A 19189-nucleotide genomic window follows, 5' to 3' on the forward strand; every position below is an offset into this window, starting at 1 on the left:
TAAAACCCTTTGCGTTTCATCTTTGATACATCTAACCATACCCAGATCCCTCGATTTCCTATCTTTCATCTTTGCAAGCCTATAAATATTCTTCTCGCCCTCTTTGGTATCCAACTTGTCATAAACCTCCTTATATACCTTATCTCTCGCGTTTCGAACTACTTTTTTAGCTTCATTTTTTGCTATCATATACTTCTCCAAATTCTCATTATCACGACTCTTAGATTTCTATAACTCTCTTCTAACCTTAATAGCTAATTTGACATCCTCGTTCCACCATGATGTATCCTTACCTAGCGGTGCATCGCCTTTAAACTCACCCAATACCTCCTTAGCCACATTTCTCATGCCACCCGCTATCTTATTCCACATTGATTCTGAATCCTCCTCGAGACACCAATCAACTTCCTTAACTACCTGCTCTACAAACATTTCTTGTTTAGCTCCTTTCAGTGCCCACCACTTAATTCTAGGATCTATCCTATGTCTATCCCTTTTGCGGCATTTTCTAATTCTAAGATCTAAAATTAAGACTCTATATTGTGTAGCTACACTTTCTCCCAGTATAACCTTACAATCGATGCAACAACCCCTATCTCTCTTTCTAAGTAGGAAAAAAATCTATCTGACTCGTATTAATCCCACTTTTAAATGTTACTTGGTGAGACTCCATCTTCCTAAACCAAGTGTTTACTAAGATCATATCATAGGACAAACCAAATTCTAAAATCCTTTCTCCACTTCGTTTCTTTCTCCTATACCATAGCTTCCATGGATACTCTCAAATCCATCCCTACTAATGCCTACATGTCCATTAAGGTCACCGTCGATGAAAAGTTTTTCTCCATAAGATTCCTTTGTACTACTCCATCTAAATCTTCCCAAAATTGATGCTTAATGGAATCATCTAAACCTACTTGAGGTGCATAAACACTAATAATATTAATAATATTCGTACATAATACTAATTTAATAAGTAAAATCCTATCACCCTTCCAACGCACCTCAACTACATTATCTATAAACTCACGACTAATAACAATCCATACTCCATTCCTATTCCTATTTATTCATGTATACCAAATCTTATACCCCTTGAAAATGCAAAAAAAAATTATATTAAAGCAAGTGCGAAAACATTTTCAAAGACCTGGGGCCTTTACAGTTTCACTCACCATTGGATAACCCAACCAACCACAAGCGATCTTATACCCATCTTTCGTACCAAACCAAACTTTATTTATTCAAATGTAAAGAGTATGAGACATAAGTAAATGAAGTAAAAAAAGCAAAAGAAAGACAAAAGAAAAGAGTCACGCCGTCCAAAGAATCTGTCATGTAGTCGTGTGGTCCCCTCGTGACTCTTTTCAAAAGCAAGTTCTCTCTATTAGGCATCTGAGGCTGCGAAAACACAAAAAGTAGGGTGTCAGAATCCAAAGAATCTGACGTATGAATCTCTCTAATGAAACAAATAAGTATAAAGAACATAGATAAGATGCATGCAATAATTTAGAGAAAATACATTTACGATAAATTCATTATTCAATTAAGCATTCATACAATGGAGACAATTATTAAGCGTAAGGGAACATTTAATAAATAACAGAAATCACAATTTAAGCAATACAACCATTTAACATGCATTAGGGACAACATTATGCATTCACCAGCATTTAACAGTTAAGGGAACATGTAAACATGCATGACCGAATGCATAGCAGGAATATGCATGGCTTCAGTGCAATGCATGAGCAAATTATTATCTCTTATTAGAATTTGTTTTCATATGCATGTCTCTATTAAATACACATAATTTAAGTTTCTCTTTTTAATTATTGTTGTTCGCGGATACACCAAATGAGAAAAATCCCCGAAGTCAAGTTTGGTTCCCAGGGTAACTTAACACACAATTTGTATTTTATTACTGGGTTCCAAACTCAGCCCTCGACCGATATCAAGAAACAACACCATCCATCGAAACATTAAAAATCAGATCTAATGTCGGAGACACCATGAAAATCAGCATCCACTAGCACCACTTTTTTTGGTATACCAAAACAACAGTTGTTTCTAAACACCACCCCCAGGCAAAGTGGCGGACTCTCCCTAAACCGTGGTCAGGATAAGAACCTCAATATCGAATTCAGAGGAAACAACAACGCACACAGAGTTTTAGTCTCATCACGGTCTCCAAACCGCTAAGCCCTAGATTACCTTTCTGTAGAAAGAACATCATGAAAACGTTAATTACATTATTCTTTTTCTTATCCTATTATTAAAATCAATTTCATAAATTTGCAAATCAACATGCAACCATAAGCTCGCAAATCAACATGTGCAGCTCTTCACAGTCTACCACCCGTGGCAACAATAGAACAATGCAATTAAAACTACAATATCAAATATGATCTTTACAATGCATAAATAAGTAAAGTAAGGAGCACACCGACTCAAGGCTTCCACAACATATGATTATCCATCTTGATCATCTATGCATTCATATGCAAAAATCTTAAGGAACATGTCAATGCACTCATTACTTTTCGTTTTTCAATGCACAACCATGCCTGCCAATAACTATATCCTTAAGCATGTATTCATATTCAAATGTATGCATTCACACAACCATACCCCAAACATGCTCCCATTCGGGGACCAACATGTGAATCAATGCATGCTTTCATTCATAAATCTATTCAATTAAACATGTGAGCATCCATGCATTCATGCGTATGTGACACACATCAGTTCATGTATACATGTGCATTGAAAACAAATTTCATCTTGCATAATGCTTGAGCATGTCATACAATTTCAAACACATGAAACTTTCTCAGTCATAGCATACATGCATAAAACATAATTTCATGCATATAAAATCTCAAATTCCAGATTTTTGCAAACACCAGGTATTTAATCTTAATATTACCCTTTCCCTTGTAGTTCGCCTATCCAGCTAGGTTCAGTCCAGACCCAACTGAACCCAAACAAACCACAACACAACCATAAATTTTTTTGAAAAAAAAGTTTAACACCCAGTCGGCGGGGGTCCCAATCAAGCTCAGCCAACCCGGGTCGGCTGGGTCTGGTTTGAGCAGACCCAACTGGGTCTGGCAGTGATCTGCTAGGCCTGTGTCAATCTAGCCTCTTGGCTGGACTATGCCTGTAACGCCCTAAAATTTCAAACTTGCAAACCTTTCAGAAAACAGGCAAAAGACTAGAAAAAAATATCTTTCCTACAGAGTTTGTTTATAAAATCAATTGAAGACTATTCTTTTGTTAATTCAGAAGGCAAGCTGACAACTTTGGGCACGTTAGCTAAAATAACCAAAACTCACAAAATTCGGATATCCCAAGGAAAATCTGTTACAAACCCAAAACGTCCAGGACGCGAGCTAAGAGCATGAAGAAGAAGTCCTGAAGTTATCTTGCAATCGCGCCATCGCCCGTAGTGTACCTAATCATCACCTGTACCCATAGAATGAGTTAGTTTCGCGAAAAACTAGTAGGTGCACAAGAGAGACTACAGGAAACTGAATTAAGTACATTTAATTGAGTATGTTAAGCAGTTTAAAGCAGATATGCAGTTAAGCAGGGAAGCAGTGCAACAGGGTAAGCAGTGCAACAAGGTAAGTGGTTCAAAGCAGGTAAGCAGTGCAAGCGAGTAAGTAAGCAGTGCAAATGCGTAAGTAGTGCAAATGGCAAAACGTAGCAAGACGATTCATTTGATCGTAAGCTATGAAATATCACGCTACAAGCTTGTTCTCATTCTTAGAACGAGGTCTCTACATTTAATCATTATCAGGACATCATTTGTCGCACTCACTAATTCTAACAAACTCTTGTCCTGAACCACCTTAAACTATTCCCATCTCTCAAGACCTTACGCGGTCAACTGCCACCGGTTATGACTCACTAAGGCGTAATACTTTCTTAGAAAAACCCACCTTTCCATAGAAGGTCCAAAACATGATCACTATCTAAAATCGCTAACGATCTGATTCTCACATCTGAGTCCTGCATGTAATCATGCTAAAACAGAAAGTTAAACTATAGATTTATAAATGGCTATCTCAAACAATCTCAGAAGATCATCACAGCTCACCATAACTTTTTATGGTAAGCAAAAACACAAGATCAACGTCGGATCGCTCGGTCCAGGAGATATACGACCTAACAAGGAATTACTGCCCTAGAGGGTATACCTAGTCTTGGACCATACACTTCCTCACAAGAGTTCACCGTCTTTGCGGCTACCCGTTCGTGGACAGTGTACATCCTCACAGAGAATCTACAACTCTAGTCGGGTCACCTGATCTTGATCATACATACCCTCACAGCGAAACTTTTGGGAAGCCGGTCCCCAACAAATGTCATATCCAATGAAAATCATTGTGATACACGCATCAACGCAAATGACCGCTCTCAAGGTCGATAGCCACTATTACAATCAACAAGATCAAAGCCGGATCACCTGGTCTGGGAAATGTATAACCTCACAAGGAATTCTGCCCTAGATGGTATACCTGGTCTTGGATCATACACTTCCTCACAGGAGTTCACCGTCTTTGCGGCTACCCGTTCGTGGACAGTGCACATCCTCATAGAGAATCTACCACTCTAGCCGGTTACCTGGTCTTGATCATACACGACCTCGCAGATAATCCTTTGGAGATCAGGTCCTCAACAGACAACCAACTCAGTGATACATGCATCAATACAATCGACTGCTCTGAACCATTGACCACCTCGGGGTCAGTAGCCACCAATATGGGCACAAGCATGTATATCAGCAATATACATCGTATCACTTCACATGGTAAAACAAAACACACGATCACCCATTCCTCCAATAAGGTTCCATGAACCATGAACATATTATCGCATACTCTCAACATTTCTTATCACGTGGCACATCAATCATATCACACAGAAGCATATCATACTACGCATCGTTTTATTGCCATAAGGAACATTGCAATCCTCAAATAGGACCTCAAAGCATGCGTAAACGATACATGAAAACACGCAGATATGGCAATCCAGTTGATTCTATAGGCGAAGAGTAACTAACTCTATCTGACAGCCAAACAAAACAACTGAATAAGACAAGCACTCATAACAATGCTCGTAAAACATACAATTATCATCAAATGGCTCAGTCCATCAGCAAGTAATTAAATTAATCGTAAGGCATAAACCTTTGCATCGCAAGCCATTCATAAGTTATACATGATAAGCAATCATACATCAGTAGTTATATCATAATATGTAAGTAGCTTATAAGACAAGCGGCCATATCAATCCTAGTCAGTGTTTTAAAACTCGCTGAGTCAACTCGTTGACTCGGCTGACTCGGCTCGGCTCGCCCCTCCAGCGAGTCAACCTGGCAAGGCAAACTCGGTTTGCCAAAACTCGGGCTTGACTCAGGCTTGACTCGGCTTGACTCGGCTTGACTCGGCCTGACTCGGCTTGACTCGGCTTGACTCGGCCTGACTCGGCTTGACTCGGCCTGACTCGGGCGAGTTTTGTGATGTTTGAAATTTGTTTTTTGAGTCTCAAATTACAGTTTCGAAATATATAAGTACATATATTTTAACAAGGGTTACCCCCAGATTTTGTATAAAAAAGAAAATAAAAATCATCTAAAGATAAAAAAGCATTTAAATCCATAGAATAAAATCGCCATGTTGTTCGAACTACTGTTCACCCTGTGTTATCAACTTATTCTAGCAAAATATTTTAAAGAAATGATTCTCACTATATATGGTGGGTCAAATGTGCCTATGGGAAGTCACATTTAGGTTTCATCATCCATTTGTTATGTGAACAAGCATTGTACATATTCAAATATTAGTAGTCTTTTTATAGTTGTGCCATTAATATATTTCCTGCATAGTTTTATACATGAGAAAATTGTTTATTTATGTTGATATTGGGCATTCTGTAAACTTTCAATATTCACATATATCCATGTTTTATATTTATGGATTTGTTAGAGAGGGAATTAAAACTTTTAAAACAAGCTAGCATATATGATTGGCCATTTTAGGAACCTTAGGTAGTAGTAGACTGAACTCATGGTGACCAAATCCTCTAATTTAAGTCATGAATTAGTCAAAGTGCTTGTATAGATATCAAATTCAATTATTCAAGCAAACCTCTATAGCTCTTTGCAGTTGTTTTTATATTCTTACAGACATTTGGAGACTATGTTTACTCAAAAACATGGTTTCAGACAAATTATATATTGTTTTTCTTTTAAAATCAAAAGTTAACAAAACTCAGTCCGAGTCACCGAGTTGACCCGCCGAGTCATGAGTCAATAAAGAACGAGTCGAGTTCTGAGTCACGGGTTTTAAAACCTTGATCCTAGTTGCCACCAATTCGTAGATTATGAGTTGTATGCAATCACATCAATTATAAGAGACGCAAGCCAACAAGTGCTACGTTATAACAAGCACCAAGCAGTTCGACCAAGGGGTAAAGCAAGTCACATGCTAATATGTAGCAACTGGCATAATGCTATTATTATAAACACTTAACTAGTACGAGAAGCTAGTTATTACTCAGCAAAGAACTGCGTAAGCAGTTTAACCAAATAGAGTAACGCCTTGACAGGCGTGCATAGCTCAACGAGTAACATACTGAACTATCGAGCAAGCGAGTAATCAACCAGTGTGAACAGACCTTATGTTTTGATATTACTGGCATGCGGGTACGCGCAGGCAAAATGTAGAAACAACTAAGACTAGTTCGGGCGTCTGTTATTCTATGTATTTTCAATAACCCGAATAGCTAGTTGAGTCTGCTTCTAAAGAGACGACTTTAGCAAGGATTCCCCAAAGGCTGATAAGCAGTGCCACGGATGCATCCAACTTCTGCAGAAGTGTTGAGCTAACTATTGTAGCCCATTTCCCCTAACTCCAATGACCGAGGAGGTCGGATCATTGCCCGTGGGGTGGTTGTTAACAACCTGTCAATTGGAGTTTTGTACCGCTCTGCCCTCTCCCTTGACAGAACAACAAGAAGCGAATGGGTGCGTTAAGGGTTGCTTAACTAACGACTCATCCTATATTGTGGTCTTTAAACCACTCGAGCATCTTGCCTGTGAAGGCGAATGTGAGGCCATTTATGTGATTACAGCATTGTGCATTTAGCACTGATCGAGGTCGCAGGACCGTCTCATCCAATCATCACAGTACTAGCGTGTAGTGCACGACTACAAGTACTTTAGGATGAAAGGGGGTATAACTCATCAATAGAAGCCTCAACAGGAGTATTTCACAAAGATGTAATGTTTATGAACTTTACTTTTAACATTCTTTATCTTTTGAAACAGCCAGTAGCTTGGGCCAACATTATGCATGCGATTTTCTAGAATCTCATCCGCTATCGGAGTATCTACATGCCTTGCATCACTCGATACCGACCTCGATAGACGGGATACAGGTTTCTCAACAGAACCAGTCAATCGCATCCTTCCAAATGCTTCGATTTGGGCAGTCTTTGATGCTTTTGCACAGCTCCCTAAAATCTCAAGTCGACTTTGCAGGAATGCGTACACGAAGAGTCAGGATCCTTGCGAGGTATCCCTCTCCTTAGACAAGGATGTATCGCTAGCTCCCGACTCAACTCTTGTCGCAAGAGGGAGAGTGGTAGATGCCTCTTGCATCCTCCACGAGGATGCCTCAAACGCGTATGCAATGAGCGAAAACCTGAGCGTCATCTGCAATGGCAAGGCGGTAACACATATGCAAAAGCAAAAGTCTGGGCGCAAAACACAACAGCAAAGTAAAGGACTGTAAGCAGGAGTGCAACGCAAAACCTTTGCACGATGCGCGACGGCAAAGTAAATGTTGTAAGCAGGAGTGCAACGCAAAACCTTTGCGCGATGCGCGACGACAAAGTAAAATACTGTAAGCAGGAGTGCAACGTAAAACCTTTGCGCGATACGCAACGGCAAAGTAAAGGACAAGGATCGCGAAACCACGTCCTTGAGTTAAATGCATACTCGTATAAATATATATGATATATATATGCATATATATTTATTTAATTGTCCTTTTTAGTTAATTGAACTCAATTCAATTGTCCAAGTCTTCTGTGCAATCTTCCCCTACCTCTGGGAGTTGCAAGCTTGCTGGCGTCTGCGAGTGTAAGTGATGGATGGCTCGGGTCGCGGAGCGCGAGCAAGATCCGTCGCACGAGCTGCAAAAGCGACAATCTTAGGAAGCTAACACCAAAAACAGAAGGTCGGGGGCACTGCCACTGACCTAACGCGAAGAAAGCAGAGACAAGGGCATCGCATCCTTGCGCACTTGCTATAGCGCAAGAAGTAGGGGCAGGGGCTGCGAGCCCCTGCTAACCTGCTGTCAGCAAACTACGAGGAGGCAGGGGGCTGCACCCCTACCTGAAGAAGGCAACGAGGGAGGCCGAGGCGTCGCCCTGCCTGCCAGAAGAGCAAGGAGACAGGGGACCAAGCCCCTACCAGTTACCACAAAGGGGGAGGCAGGAGGCTTCGCCCCTGCCTGCCGAATACGCAAAGAGACAGGGGCTTGGCCCCTGCCTGTAGAACATGTAAACAAGCAGGGGGCAAAGCCCCTGCCTGACGCTCAAAAGAGGGAGCAGGGAGGGGGCTTGGCCCCTCCCCTGAACAACGGGGGTGCAGGGAGGTGGCAGGGGCTCGACCCCTGCCCACCCAATTGAGAAAAAGAGAGGAAGACAGGCGAGGAGGGGTGCTCGGCACCACCCTCCTGGTAGACCCAGAGAGAGAGGCAAGGGGGCAGTCCCCCTGCCGACGAGAGGCGACAACAGGGGGCTCTGCCCCCTTGTCAGTCGACCCAAAAAGAGAGGCAGGGGGGAGTCCCCCTGCCGACGACAGGGGGCTCAGCCCCCCTGTCGGTCGATCCCAAAAAGAGAAGCAGGGGGAAGTCCCCCTGCCGACGACACGAGGCTCTGCCCACCTGTCAGTCGACCCAAAAAGAGAGGCAGGGGGGAGTCCCCCTGCCGACGATAGGGGGCTCAACCCCCTGTTGGTCGATCCCAAAAAGAGAAGCAGGGGGGACGTCCCCCTGCCGACGACAGGCGAGGACAGGGGGCTCAACCCCCTGTCGGTCGATCCCGAGAAAGGCAGGGGGTAACCCCCCTGCTGATGAGAGGCGACGACAGGGGGCTCTGCCACCTGTCGGTCGACCCCTCACGGAGAAGAAGAAGAGGAGGAGGAAGGAAAAGAAAAGAAGAGGGGAGGTGGATGCGTACCTGGGGGTCGTCGGAGCGGAAGGCGATGGCGGTGGGTCCCCGGCGCCTTTGCAGCAGAGAGAAGGAAGGAGGTGGCCGACAGCATGTCTGGGGGTCGTCGAGTAGAGAGGCGTCGCCGGCGAGGTCGCAAAGGGGAGGTTGTCGTCGGCGAGGGTTATCGCGGGTGAAGGTCGCTGGCATGATCGTCGGAGCTCGAATCGCACGCGACAGCGAGAGAGAGACGAAGCAGAGGGGAGAGAAGGGGACATCGACGATGGCTGGCAAGACGTCGGCGACTACGATCGCTGACGGCAGCAAGGAGAATGGGAGAAAACGAGAGAAAAGCCGTGATCGGGTGGGGGGGGCTCACCAGAGTTTCGACGAGGGTTGTCGCAGGTGAAGGTCGCCGACACGACTGTTGGCAGCCTCGATCGTCGATGGCGACAGAAGAAGGGGGAGAAAGTGGTGGTCGGCGATTTCCGTCGTCGGCGCCCGGCCGTCACAGGACAGAGACAGGAGAGGTAGAGAGGAGAGAGAGTGGCGAGGGGTTTCGGGGAGAGAGAACGAGAGAGGAAGAAGGGGGCGGGGGTTCTCTTTGAAACCCGTGCATCGCTGTCTTCAAAAGACACGGAAGGCGATGCCTCAATTGGGTTCGGGTCTGACCCGAATCCAAGCTTAAAATTTTTATTTTTACTTTTTCCGGTTATTACAATGCCTGACAGTCCTGCAAGCCTAGACTGGTCGAGCCAGCCCAGCCGAGTCACTCGGTTGGGTCTGGCAGACCATGCACAGGCCCCGGCCCTGGCCTGTGTGTGTTCTGCCAGGGCCTGGCAGTCAGCTGAGCTCGGCTCGGCTGGCTGCTAGCCGGCCCAAAACCACCATACTTTAAAACTTCAGCTTTTTTTTTTTGAAAAGCAAGATGCAATCCCAAGACAGTAGGCTGACTGTCAACCAAGGGCAGCCAACAAATCATCATGAACTCAGCTGAAAACTTCACATATATATGTGTGTGTACAGTAGTTTTAGCTTTATTTTATTTGTGGGTGTTGGTTTTAATCATAACACAATATATAGATGTTTGCTATAAAAGTTATGTTGCTAGAATTTCTGTTGATAAATTCATGATCGATAAAGTGTATCTCTGCTGGAATTTCTGTGGATATAAATCCCCATGGTTAACATGATTGTTACTGGGATTTCGGTTGAGAAAATCTCTACTGTCAACGTGTGTTTCTGTTGAGATTTGCCTTGAAAAGTCTCTATTGTTTAAAGTATATTTCTACTGGGATTTTTTGTTGAGAAATCCCTGCTATAACATAAATTATTGCTGAGATTTTTGGTTGAGAAAATCCCTATAGTCAATGTAAAATTCTGTGAGATTTGTGTCGAGAAAACCTTAATCTCTTGTATTTCCAGTTATTTCAGTTATGTAATCAATTTCGTAGTATATTACTATATTTTAACTTTTGTTGGTTAATCTCATATATTTTCCAGTTATGTAATCAGTTTTTTAGTTACTTTTATGTGTTAATCTCATATGTTTTAACTTTTTTTGGTTAATCTCATATAGTTTTCAGTTATGTAATCGGTTTCTTAGTATATTTTATCTTTTGTTGGTTAATCTCATATTTTCCAGTTATGTAATCATTTTTTTAGTTACTTTTATATGTTAATCTCATATTTTTTAGAATAATCTCATATATTTTAACTTTTGTAGGTTAATCTCATATATTTTCCAATTATTTCAGATATGTTATCAGTTTCTTAGTATATTTTAACTTTTTTTAGTTAATCTCATATATTTTTCAGTTATGTAATCAGTTTTTAGTTACTTCTATATGTTAATCTCATATTTTTTAGTACTTATTTGAGATTTTCTATTTCTTATTGGTTGTTATTTCATCAAAAAAGCATTTCTTATAGAAAAATTCATCTGAAACAAAGTAACATACGCATATATAAAAAACATAATCAATTAAAATTAATTGTGCATGCTTTCAATGTTTCACAGGAAAAATCCCAAAAGCAAAGTAGCACACACACATATAAATATAATAACTAAGCATGTTTTCATGATTTCACACAACAAATCACACAAACACACGCACATACATATAATTATATGTATACAGAAAAATAAAAATATATATATGAATAATAAATAACTAAACTGTCCTCGTGCCTAGACAGAGGCAGTTTAGTCATTCGACTAGGCACCTTAGTCGATCCCTAGTCACCAAAATTGGTACCTTTTAAGGTACCCACCTAGGAATTGCAAAGCCTAGGTGTTTTATTTAGCTTAGACCGACTAGGCGGACTAGTCGGTGCCTAGTCGGGACTTTTGACTACATAGCATAAAAGAAAAGCATTATTTCCAATTTTTCCATGTACATCAAGAAAATAAACTTATGCCTAAACAAAAAAATAAATGGAACTACATGAAGCTGCTATAAAGTTCATCCAAGGTCACATACATATTTCTCTTAAAACCAAAATGAATACTTACAAAAAAAATTCTCTCAGTTTGATGATGAGCTAGAGGCCTAGATTCAAGAAAGCTAGAAAAGGCCTGATTTAGTATTTTTTTTCTTTTAAGAAAATAGACAATTTTATTCAAGCTCAACTAAATCAGAGAGTGAGAAGAAGCCCTAATACAAAAGGAAGATCAGCCCTGAACCATCAAAGTTGTTTAGATAATATGACGGGTTTTATCAAACCTAACTGGACTTAATCGACATGTTTACACCCTTTCATGCCACTGACAAATTGTGATTTTGGTTTCTCCCAATAAATAGAGGGCCTATGTGTGATCATTGCGAAAAAAATTCTCTGATTTCCTATTTTCCTTCTTTTTTCCTTTCTAGCCTCTATTCCCTTTTTGAAGGGGGATAAAAAGATAGAAAAGAAGAGAGAAGAGAAAAGAAAAGAGAGGAACTCTTTTGCAAAGGTCTTACTTGACCTTAATTTTGAAAATGTTTTGAAATCACTCGCCTCCGTTTTGAAAATTTACGAAAAAAAATGGAGAGACGGGATTCGCTCGTCGGAACGAGATTCAACCGTTCCTGGCACCTTTACCAGGGGTAATTGAACCAAAGATCGAATTTATGCATTTTGCTTTGCCTAAATAATATCTAATAAATTATTCTAAGTTTAAAAATGCACAAAGAATCATGCGTATGCAATGCAAATGCAAAGATGTGTGCTTTTTTAGAAGAATAATTTAGGAATTTTTGGGACTTTCCAAGTGATTCTGGGATAAGTTTGAAAACATTTAAAGAAAAATGATTTTTACAAAGTTGAAATCAATTTGGAAAAAGTTAAACTCTGGATCTAAACTTAAGACTTGAAATAGTTTTGAGAGAAGAGAATTTGAAATTCTGAGCCTTGAAATAATCAGGAATTGAAATTGGATTGAAAGAGAAAGGTTTGAAATTGAAAGTGAATTTGGACTTTGAATTTGATTTTAGACTTTGAAATAGATTTGAAAAGTGAATTTGAAAATACAGTTTGGAATTTGAATTTAGAATTGAAAATCAAGATGGGTTTTGAAAATGGAATTGAATTCTGGATTTTAAAGTTTGAAATCAGAATGGAATTCGAAAATAGAATTGGATTTAAGAAATTCAGAGGAAATTGGAAAATGGAGTTGGATTTGAAAATCCTAAATTGATTTGGAAATGGAAGTGGATTTGAGAAATCCAGATGAAAATCAAAAATGAATTTGGAATTGGAAATCAATATGGAAAATGAAATTGGATTTGAAATCTGAAATTTAAGATGGAATTTAGATTTGAAATCTGGAATTCAAGATGGAATTGGGTTTGAAATCTGAAATTCAAGATGGAATTGGATTTGAGAAATCCAAATGGAATTTGAAAATAGAGTTGGATTTTAGAAATCGAGATGGGATTTGAAAATAGAATTGGATTTTGGAAATCCTGAATTGGATTTGAAATTGATCATGAAGTTAAAGAAAATCGATTTTAGAACTAATCTCAGAACTTTGATTTTTTATTTCAAAGTGAATTGAATTTGGAAACTCAGAAACATTTTTTAGATTTGGAGATTTTGAAATTTGGAATGAAGATGGATAATAAAACTTGAATTTAAACTTGGAAATTCGAAATCAGAAGGTGATTTGGACAGTTAGAATTGAATTTCAAGATAAATCTTGAAACTTGATTTCGAATTGCAAAAGGATCTCAAAACTTTGACTTGAAATGGATTTAGAATTCAGAATTTGAAATAAAATTTATAAATGGAAATAAGGAATTTGGAATTTTCAAATATGAAATTCAAGAATGAGAATTGGAAATTGGAATTTAAGATAGAGTTTAAAAGAAATGAATTTTGAATTGAGAAATAAAAGTTGAAAAAAGGATTTGAAGAGGATATTTGAAAATTTATCTCAAAATCACTTGGATTTTTTTGAAGAGTTTGAAATAATTTGAAAAGGAGATGCAATTCTATCCTAAATGATGAATGAATTAAAAGAATTTGAAAATTGGATTTTGAAAAGCATATTTCATTCTTTAAGAGAATTGAAATAAGATTAAAGTTATAATGCATTCATGACTATGGTCACAGATGTATTATAAAATAATCTGTATTTAAATTCAGATAAAGAATAAAATACATTTTGGCGCCTTTATAGGGTTTGAAATGAAATCAACTTTCAATATATCCTGACTATGGCCATGAATATATATTTTAATTAATTTACAAGTCAAACTCTGATAAAGAAAGAAATTTTTTATAAAATATGATGATTTTTGAAAGAGACCCAGTGTGGATCTAATGTTATTTCATAAAAGATGAAAATCCTAAGTATTGTTCATATTTTGACTATGGTCATAAATGCAAATCATTTACTTAGGATTAATTACCTTTTATTAGAATGGTGTATGTGTCGTTCGTGTTTCCATTCGTGAATTTTTGAAATAAAAGAGAAAATAAGATGAAACAAGTAATTTTAGAAAAAATGCATGCTCATACATTCTATTCTAATACTGAAAATACAAAATTCTCATTAATATCTAATTATTACAACTTTGAATTGAATTGAAATTAAAAAATTCTAAACTAAGAAGAAAAATTGCATTTTCCACATATTTCCTGCAAAAATAAGTTAGCACAAGATGAAAGATGCATATAGAAAGAAATATCACATTTGTATTTAAGATGCAAGATGATGGAATATTCATACATCTACTCAATGCTAAATGAAAAATCATGTTGGATGAGAAAATACATATGTAGGTTTAATGCTTTAAACTAATGAGGAAATAGATGGTGAAATGAAAACATTGCTAAGACATAGTACTATGTAGGTCTTGTTGAACTAACTCATCATCTACTCAGATGCCGACTAATCAAAAGCAAATATCTACAAAAAATGAGATACAACACAAAAATGAAGTGCAAGCATTGAGAATTAATGACTCTATGCGGCAAATGCACATGTATGTCATGCAAAAAATGCTTTAACTATGCAAGTAAAGGAAAATAGAAACCTTGCTGAAGATGCAATGACTTTATGCGGCAAATGCACGTGTGTTATACAAAAAATGCTTTAAATATGCAAGGGAAAACAGAAACCTTGCTGAAGATGCATATTAGAATGCGCAGGGACAGATTGAGATATGAAGCAATGTGGTAGTGATTATAATGCATGCTCAGGTGGGGCAGGTAGCCAATGGAATGCTGGATGTTGTATGATCGCTGTGAGGAGGGATGTGCAGCAGGGTAGGTGTTGAAGAGCTGGAAGTTGGGAGATCACAGCGATCGATTAAGCTGATATGGGATGTAGGAGCCACAGCAGTTCATTGAACTGATGTGCAATTGAAGAAATCACCGCAACTCATTGAGTTGTTGCGGATAGTTGGAAGTTGCAGCAGTTCCCTGAACTGTAATGCAACTAATGAGGACACAGCAATCCATGGAGTTGGAAATTTCTTCAATAAACGGGTCTGGATCCAGAGTTTTGAGAAATATATTCGAGTTTTGGATCTCGAATCGAGAAAACATAGAACAGTGGATCCAAATGGATACCGGATGAACTGTCTGAGCCATTCAAAAACTATTTTTGGTATTTTTATAATTTTGATTTAAAAATTGGATAACAGGGCTCAGAATTGGATTCTAATATTGTATCTGGATCCGAAATTGAGTCAGATATAGAAAATAGATTTGGATTCCAGTGAATCCGAGAAATAACTGGAATTTAGATTGAAAACTGACTCAATTATTCAAAAAAATGGGGGTCAGGGGCAAAAGTGGATTTTTTTTACAAATTTTGAAAATTTTGGGGTGTTCACACTATGCCACATAATATCCATGTTGGGATTATGGTTTAAAGTCCTTATACAGTTTGAAATTGAAAGATCAAGATTGATCTCCTGAACTTTGATTTAAAGACACAAACTCTGGTAAGTTATACTAATGAGATGGTTCTCAAGAAAGTGAGAATCCAATTTGAATTGCTAGTTCACGTATTATAAGATTTAGAAACCACAAATGAAATGCCACTGACAAATTGTGATTTTGGTTTCTCCCAATAAATAGAAGACCTATGCCACATAATATCCATGTTGGGATTATGGCTTAGAGTCCTCATACAGTTTGAAATTGAAAGATCAAGATTGATCTCCTGAACTTTGATTTAAAGACACAAACTCTGGTAAGTCTATAGAAATAAGATGGTTCGAATGAAAGTGAGAATGTAATTTCAATTGCTAGTTCATGTATTATAAGGTTTAGAAACCACAAATAAAAAAAAAGTCCAAATAAATTATGGAATATCAAAAACAAAATGTGATGAACAGTATACCATGAGAAAAAAAGAATTTCATATACAGATGAACATCTGCACATGCAATCACAGACAAGAATGACTTACCAGAAAAGTCAATTTACAACACAAATTATTAAACAAAATAAGTTAGCAATTTAATAATTAAAAGACCAAATATGTGGAACATATAAATGAGATGTAGCAGAAGCTATATTAGCTTGATACTGATTAAATTTTTACAACAACAATTCAAATATGAAAGGCATTTTTCTCAAATGCCACAAACCTGTAAAAAGTGCTCTTTCTCAAACTGTGAACCATGAAAATAGCCAATGATGACACAATATACTTTAATATGCAACCAAAAAGGGATAAGCGATCTGGTAAAACATTTAAATGAAGTTAAGGGGGAAGAAATAAAACTATAGAAGCAAAAAGGATACCTGGCCAGAAACAAAAGTTAAGTGTGTCCAATACCAAAAGATATTGCACAGTAAGCTGCCCATTATCAAAATAATGAATCCCTTCAAAGTCCCAATTGACTTGTGGAAGTGAGCCTTCTAATTGGTCCACTAGCTTCTCAATTGCTGCAGAAACAAATGGAGAAATTGTGTACAAAACTTTGGAACAAATAAAATATTTTCAATTAGGTTAATTCACTTATAGCAGTGTACACATAAACAATTACTTAAGATGTGACAAATGCTATATATAAGACAGAACAACAAGCATACCAATAAACTCGAACATCAAAACTAAATAGAAAAGAAAGTAGTATTTTCTGTTACACTTTACATAAAAATTGACCAACAAGAATAGCAAAATAAAGAAGGAAAAGAAAATATGGAAAATTCTACAGGACAAAAGAGGCAACAAATGTGGTTCTGCATGAGCACTATCAAGAGATCATTGCAGGAATATATCTGTTAGTACGTTAGAAATTGTGAGGACTGCAAAAAGTAAGGAACCATGAAAGCATGAATAACAACACAATGCAAAGTAGAAACCATGCTTCAAGTATTCAATTATGTACCACATATGACGCATTCATGTTAATTATTGACCAAAGATTTCTATGTGATCTCATATTATTTTTGCCAAAGACATGTAGAATGTTCAGCTAAGGCTTTCCAGTTGTATTGATGAAGCGTTATGAATCAATTGAAACCTCAGATTCCTACTAAACCCATGATGATTCAACTAAGAACAAAACAGAACCAAAAAGTTCTCTGAGTATAACCCTTTTGTATGATCATTATTTCAATTATCCAATAAACATATATGATTAATCAAGAATCTATATAAATATTTGTGTAGCCTCTCGCTCAGCTCAAATTAAACGTGATTCTGAAGAAAAAAGGTGGTTACATTGATGTAAAACTGTATTGGAAAGTTAACTGAAAATAATTGGTCCAGATTCGCCATAACCAATTTCTGAAAGGCAATACCATTCTACCAAGTGGATTTTTTACTCTGATGCACAAAATTTGTTCCTCATCAATTACGCAGAAGGTGGCATCAACACCACAAGTAAAGCATCATCAACTATTAAATTTAAAATCAACAATCTTTTACGTGCAACGTCAAAATGTTAAATTTTATGCATTTGACCTTCCAAAAGGTTCACTCGTCGAATGTAACTTATCGTGTGTCTCATAAAACAAACGACTGAACTGTTTTTGGGTGATTTCTTGCACTTTTTCATCTTTAGCAATTTATCTAAATGAATCCTCTAGGATATTTATGGATAGATGAAAATTGCAGAAAGATGACAGCTCATATTAATAATTAAAAGAAAAAAAAGATTTGTATCTCAATGCAAGTTCACTGAGAGAGCCAACTTAGCACATCCAAACTACTGGAACCCCATTGACGTAAGCAATCTTTCAAAATTCTCCACCAACGATTCACATTCCAATCCAAAAAGTCCGCTTGTTGAGCCGAATCTAGCAAAACCAAAAACTCAATGTGTTGTCCCCAGAGTCCATTCAACGCATCCAAAAATACCATGGCCTCACTGCTCCAAAGAACCCTTCAAATTCCAAGCCAAACATTCTCATTGCCAAAAGGTGAAACTCCTCTTATCGTTCACGCAAACTAGAAACGCATCAGTTCCCATAACATTCAGTCATCACGGACTAAAATTTCATCAATCTGACCAAATCGCAACCAATTACAGCCAGGCGTACACCCCAAAAAAACTTAGAATCTCGCAGACCGCACCCACATTTAGTTAACCACCACGAAGACAACAAATTCGACAAACTACCAACAAGATAAAATTAAGAAATTGAGAGGAGATTAGCGAGAATCGGACTAAGATCGTCCATTGGAACGAGAAAGTAAACAATTATCCCGAGAAAAGGGTAACTAAAAAAAACACATAGCATGATTAGTTCAGGGAAAGGACGAAGAATAAGGGGAACGGATGAGGGGGAAAAAGGAGACCTGAAGAATCGACGGTGACGTGAGTGGAGCGGGCTGCGACCCAAGCGGCGGACGTCTTCACCTCCTCCATGGCCGGCGTCGTCGTCCACCCTCTTCCCAAGGAGAGAGAGAGAGAGAGAGAGAGAGAGAGAGAGAGAGAGCAGAAACCCTAATCCAAACGCCCAATAGGATGAGGGCGGCGTTTTAAACGCTTTTAACAAAAAAGGGAACCCATTTCGGAAGTTTCCCGCTTAAATTGTGGACCAACCAACCGCAACGACCTTCTCACTCTTCTTTTAGGTCCTACTTTTCAGATTAATTACGAACGTATGCTCGTCGGCCACGGCTGAAGAGCGGAGGAGATCTTGACATCTTCACCGTCCATTGGACGGTGAGGATGCCAAATCACTCGATCCTGGCATTCTCTGTGTCAGCTCTAGGACCCAGATTCAAACTCCACCATCGGAAAACAGTGTCATGAATTTCAGTATGGGGATTTTCTTGGCAAGCGAAAAATGGGGCAATAGAATATTTTAAAAAATTTGAAAACAAATATTTTTTTTATAATAAGGAACCCTCGCCCAAGCGTGGAAAACTTAGGGTGGAGCTCACAACGGTCATGCCTTATGTGGCCCAGCTCTAAAAGCTAAGGATACACCTTGCACCGAGAGGGTGTTGTGTGTTCCCCCCGAACACAAATTTGCGTGTTCCGGTGTGTATGGAGGAATA

The 19189-nt window shown here is 38.5% G+C and overlaps 1 protein-coding gene across 1 annotated transcript in view; it reads right to left on the reverse strand.

Annotated features, from left to right (window-relative positions):
* The window catches only part of LOC149849228 (uncharacterized), a 48179-nt gene extending 29542 nt beyond the window's left edge, over positions 1 to 18637 (reverse strand). Inside the window, exons 1-2 of the mRNA XM_089999015.1 lie at positions 18482 to 18637; positions 16477 to 16620 (exon numbers count right to left, since the gene is read on the reverse strand). Of these exons, the coding sequence (XP_089855141.1) occupies positions 16477 to 16620; positions 18482 to 18551 (214 nt within the window). The 5' untranslated portion in view covers positions 18552 to 18637. The remainder of the gene's footprint in view (positions 1 to 16476; positions 16621 to 18481) is intronic.
* Between the last annotated feature and the right edge of the window lie 552 nt (positions 18638 to 19189).

This window comes from Nuphar pumila, chromosome 1 (assembly GCF_984573655.1).
Source record: "Nuphar pumila chromosome 1, dmNupPumi1.hap1.1, whole genome shotgun sequence".
NCBI classification, from domain to species: domain Eukaryota; kingdom Viridiplantae; phylum Streptophyta; class Magnoliopsida; order Nymphaeales; family Nymphaeaceae; genus Nuphar; species Nuphar pumila.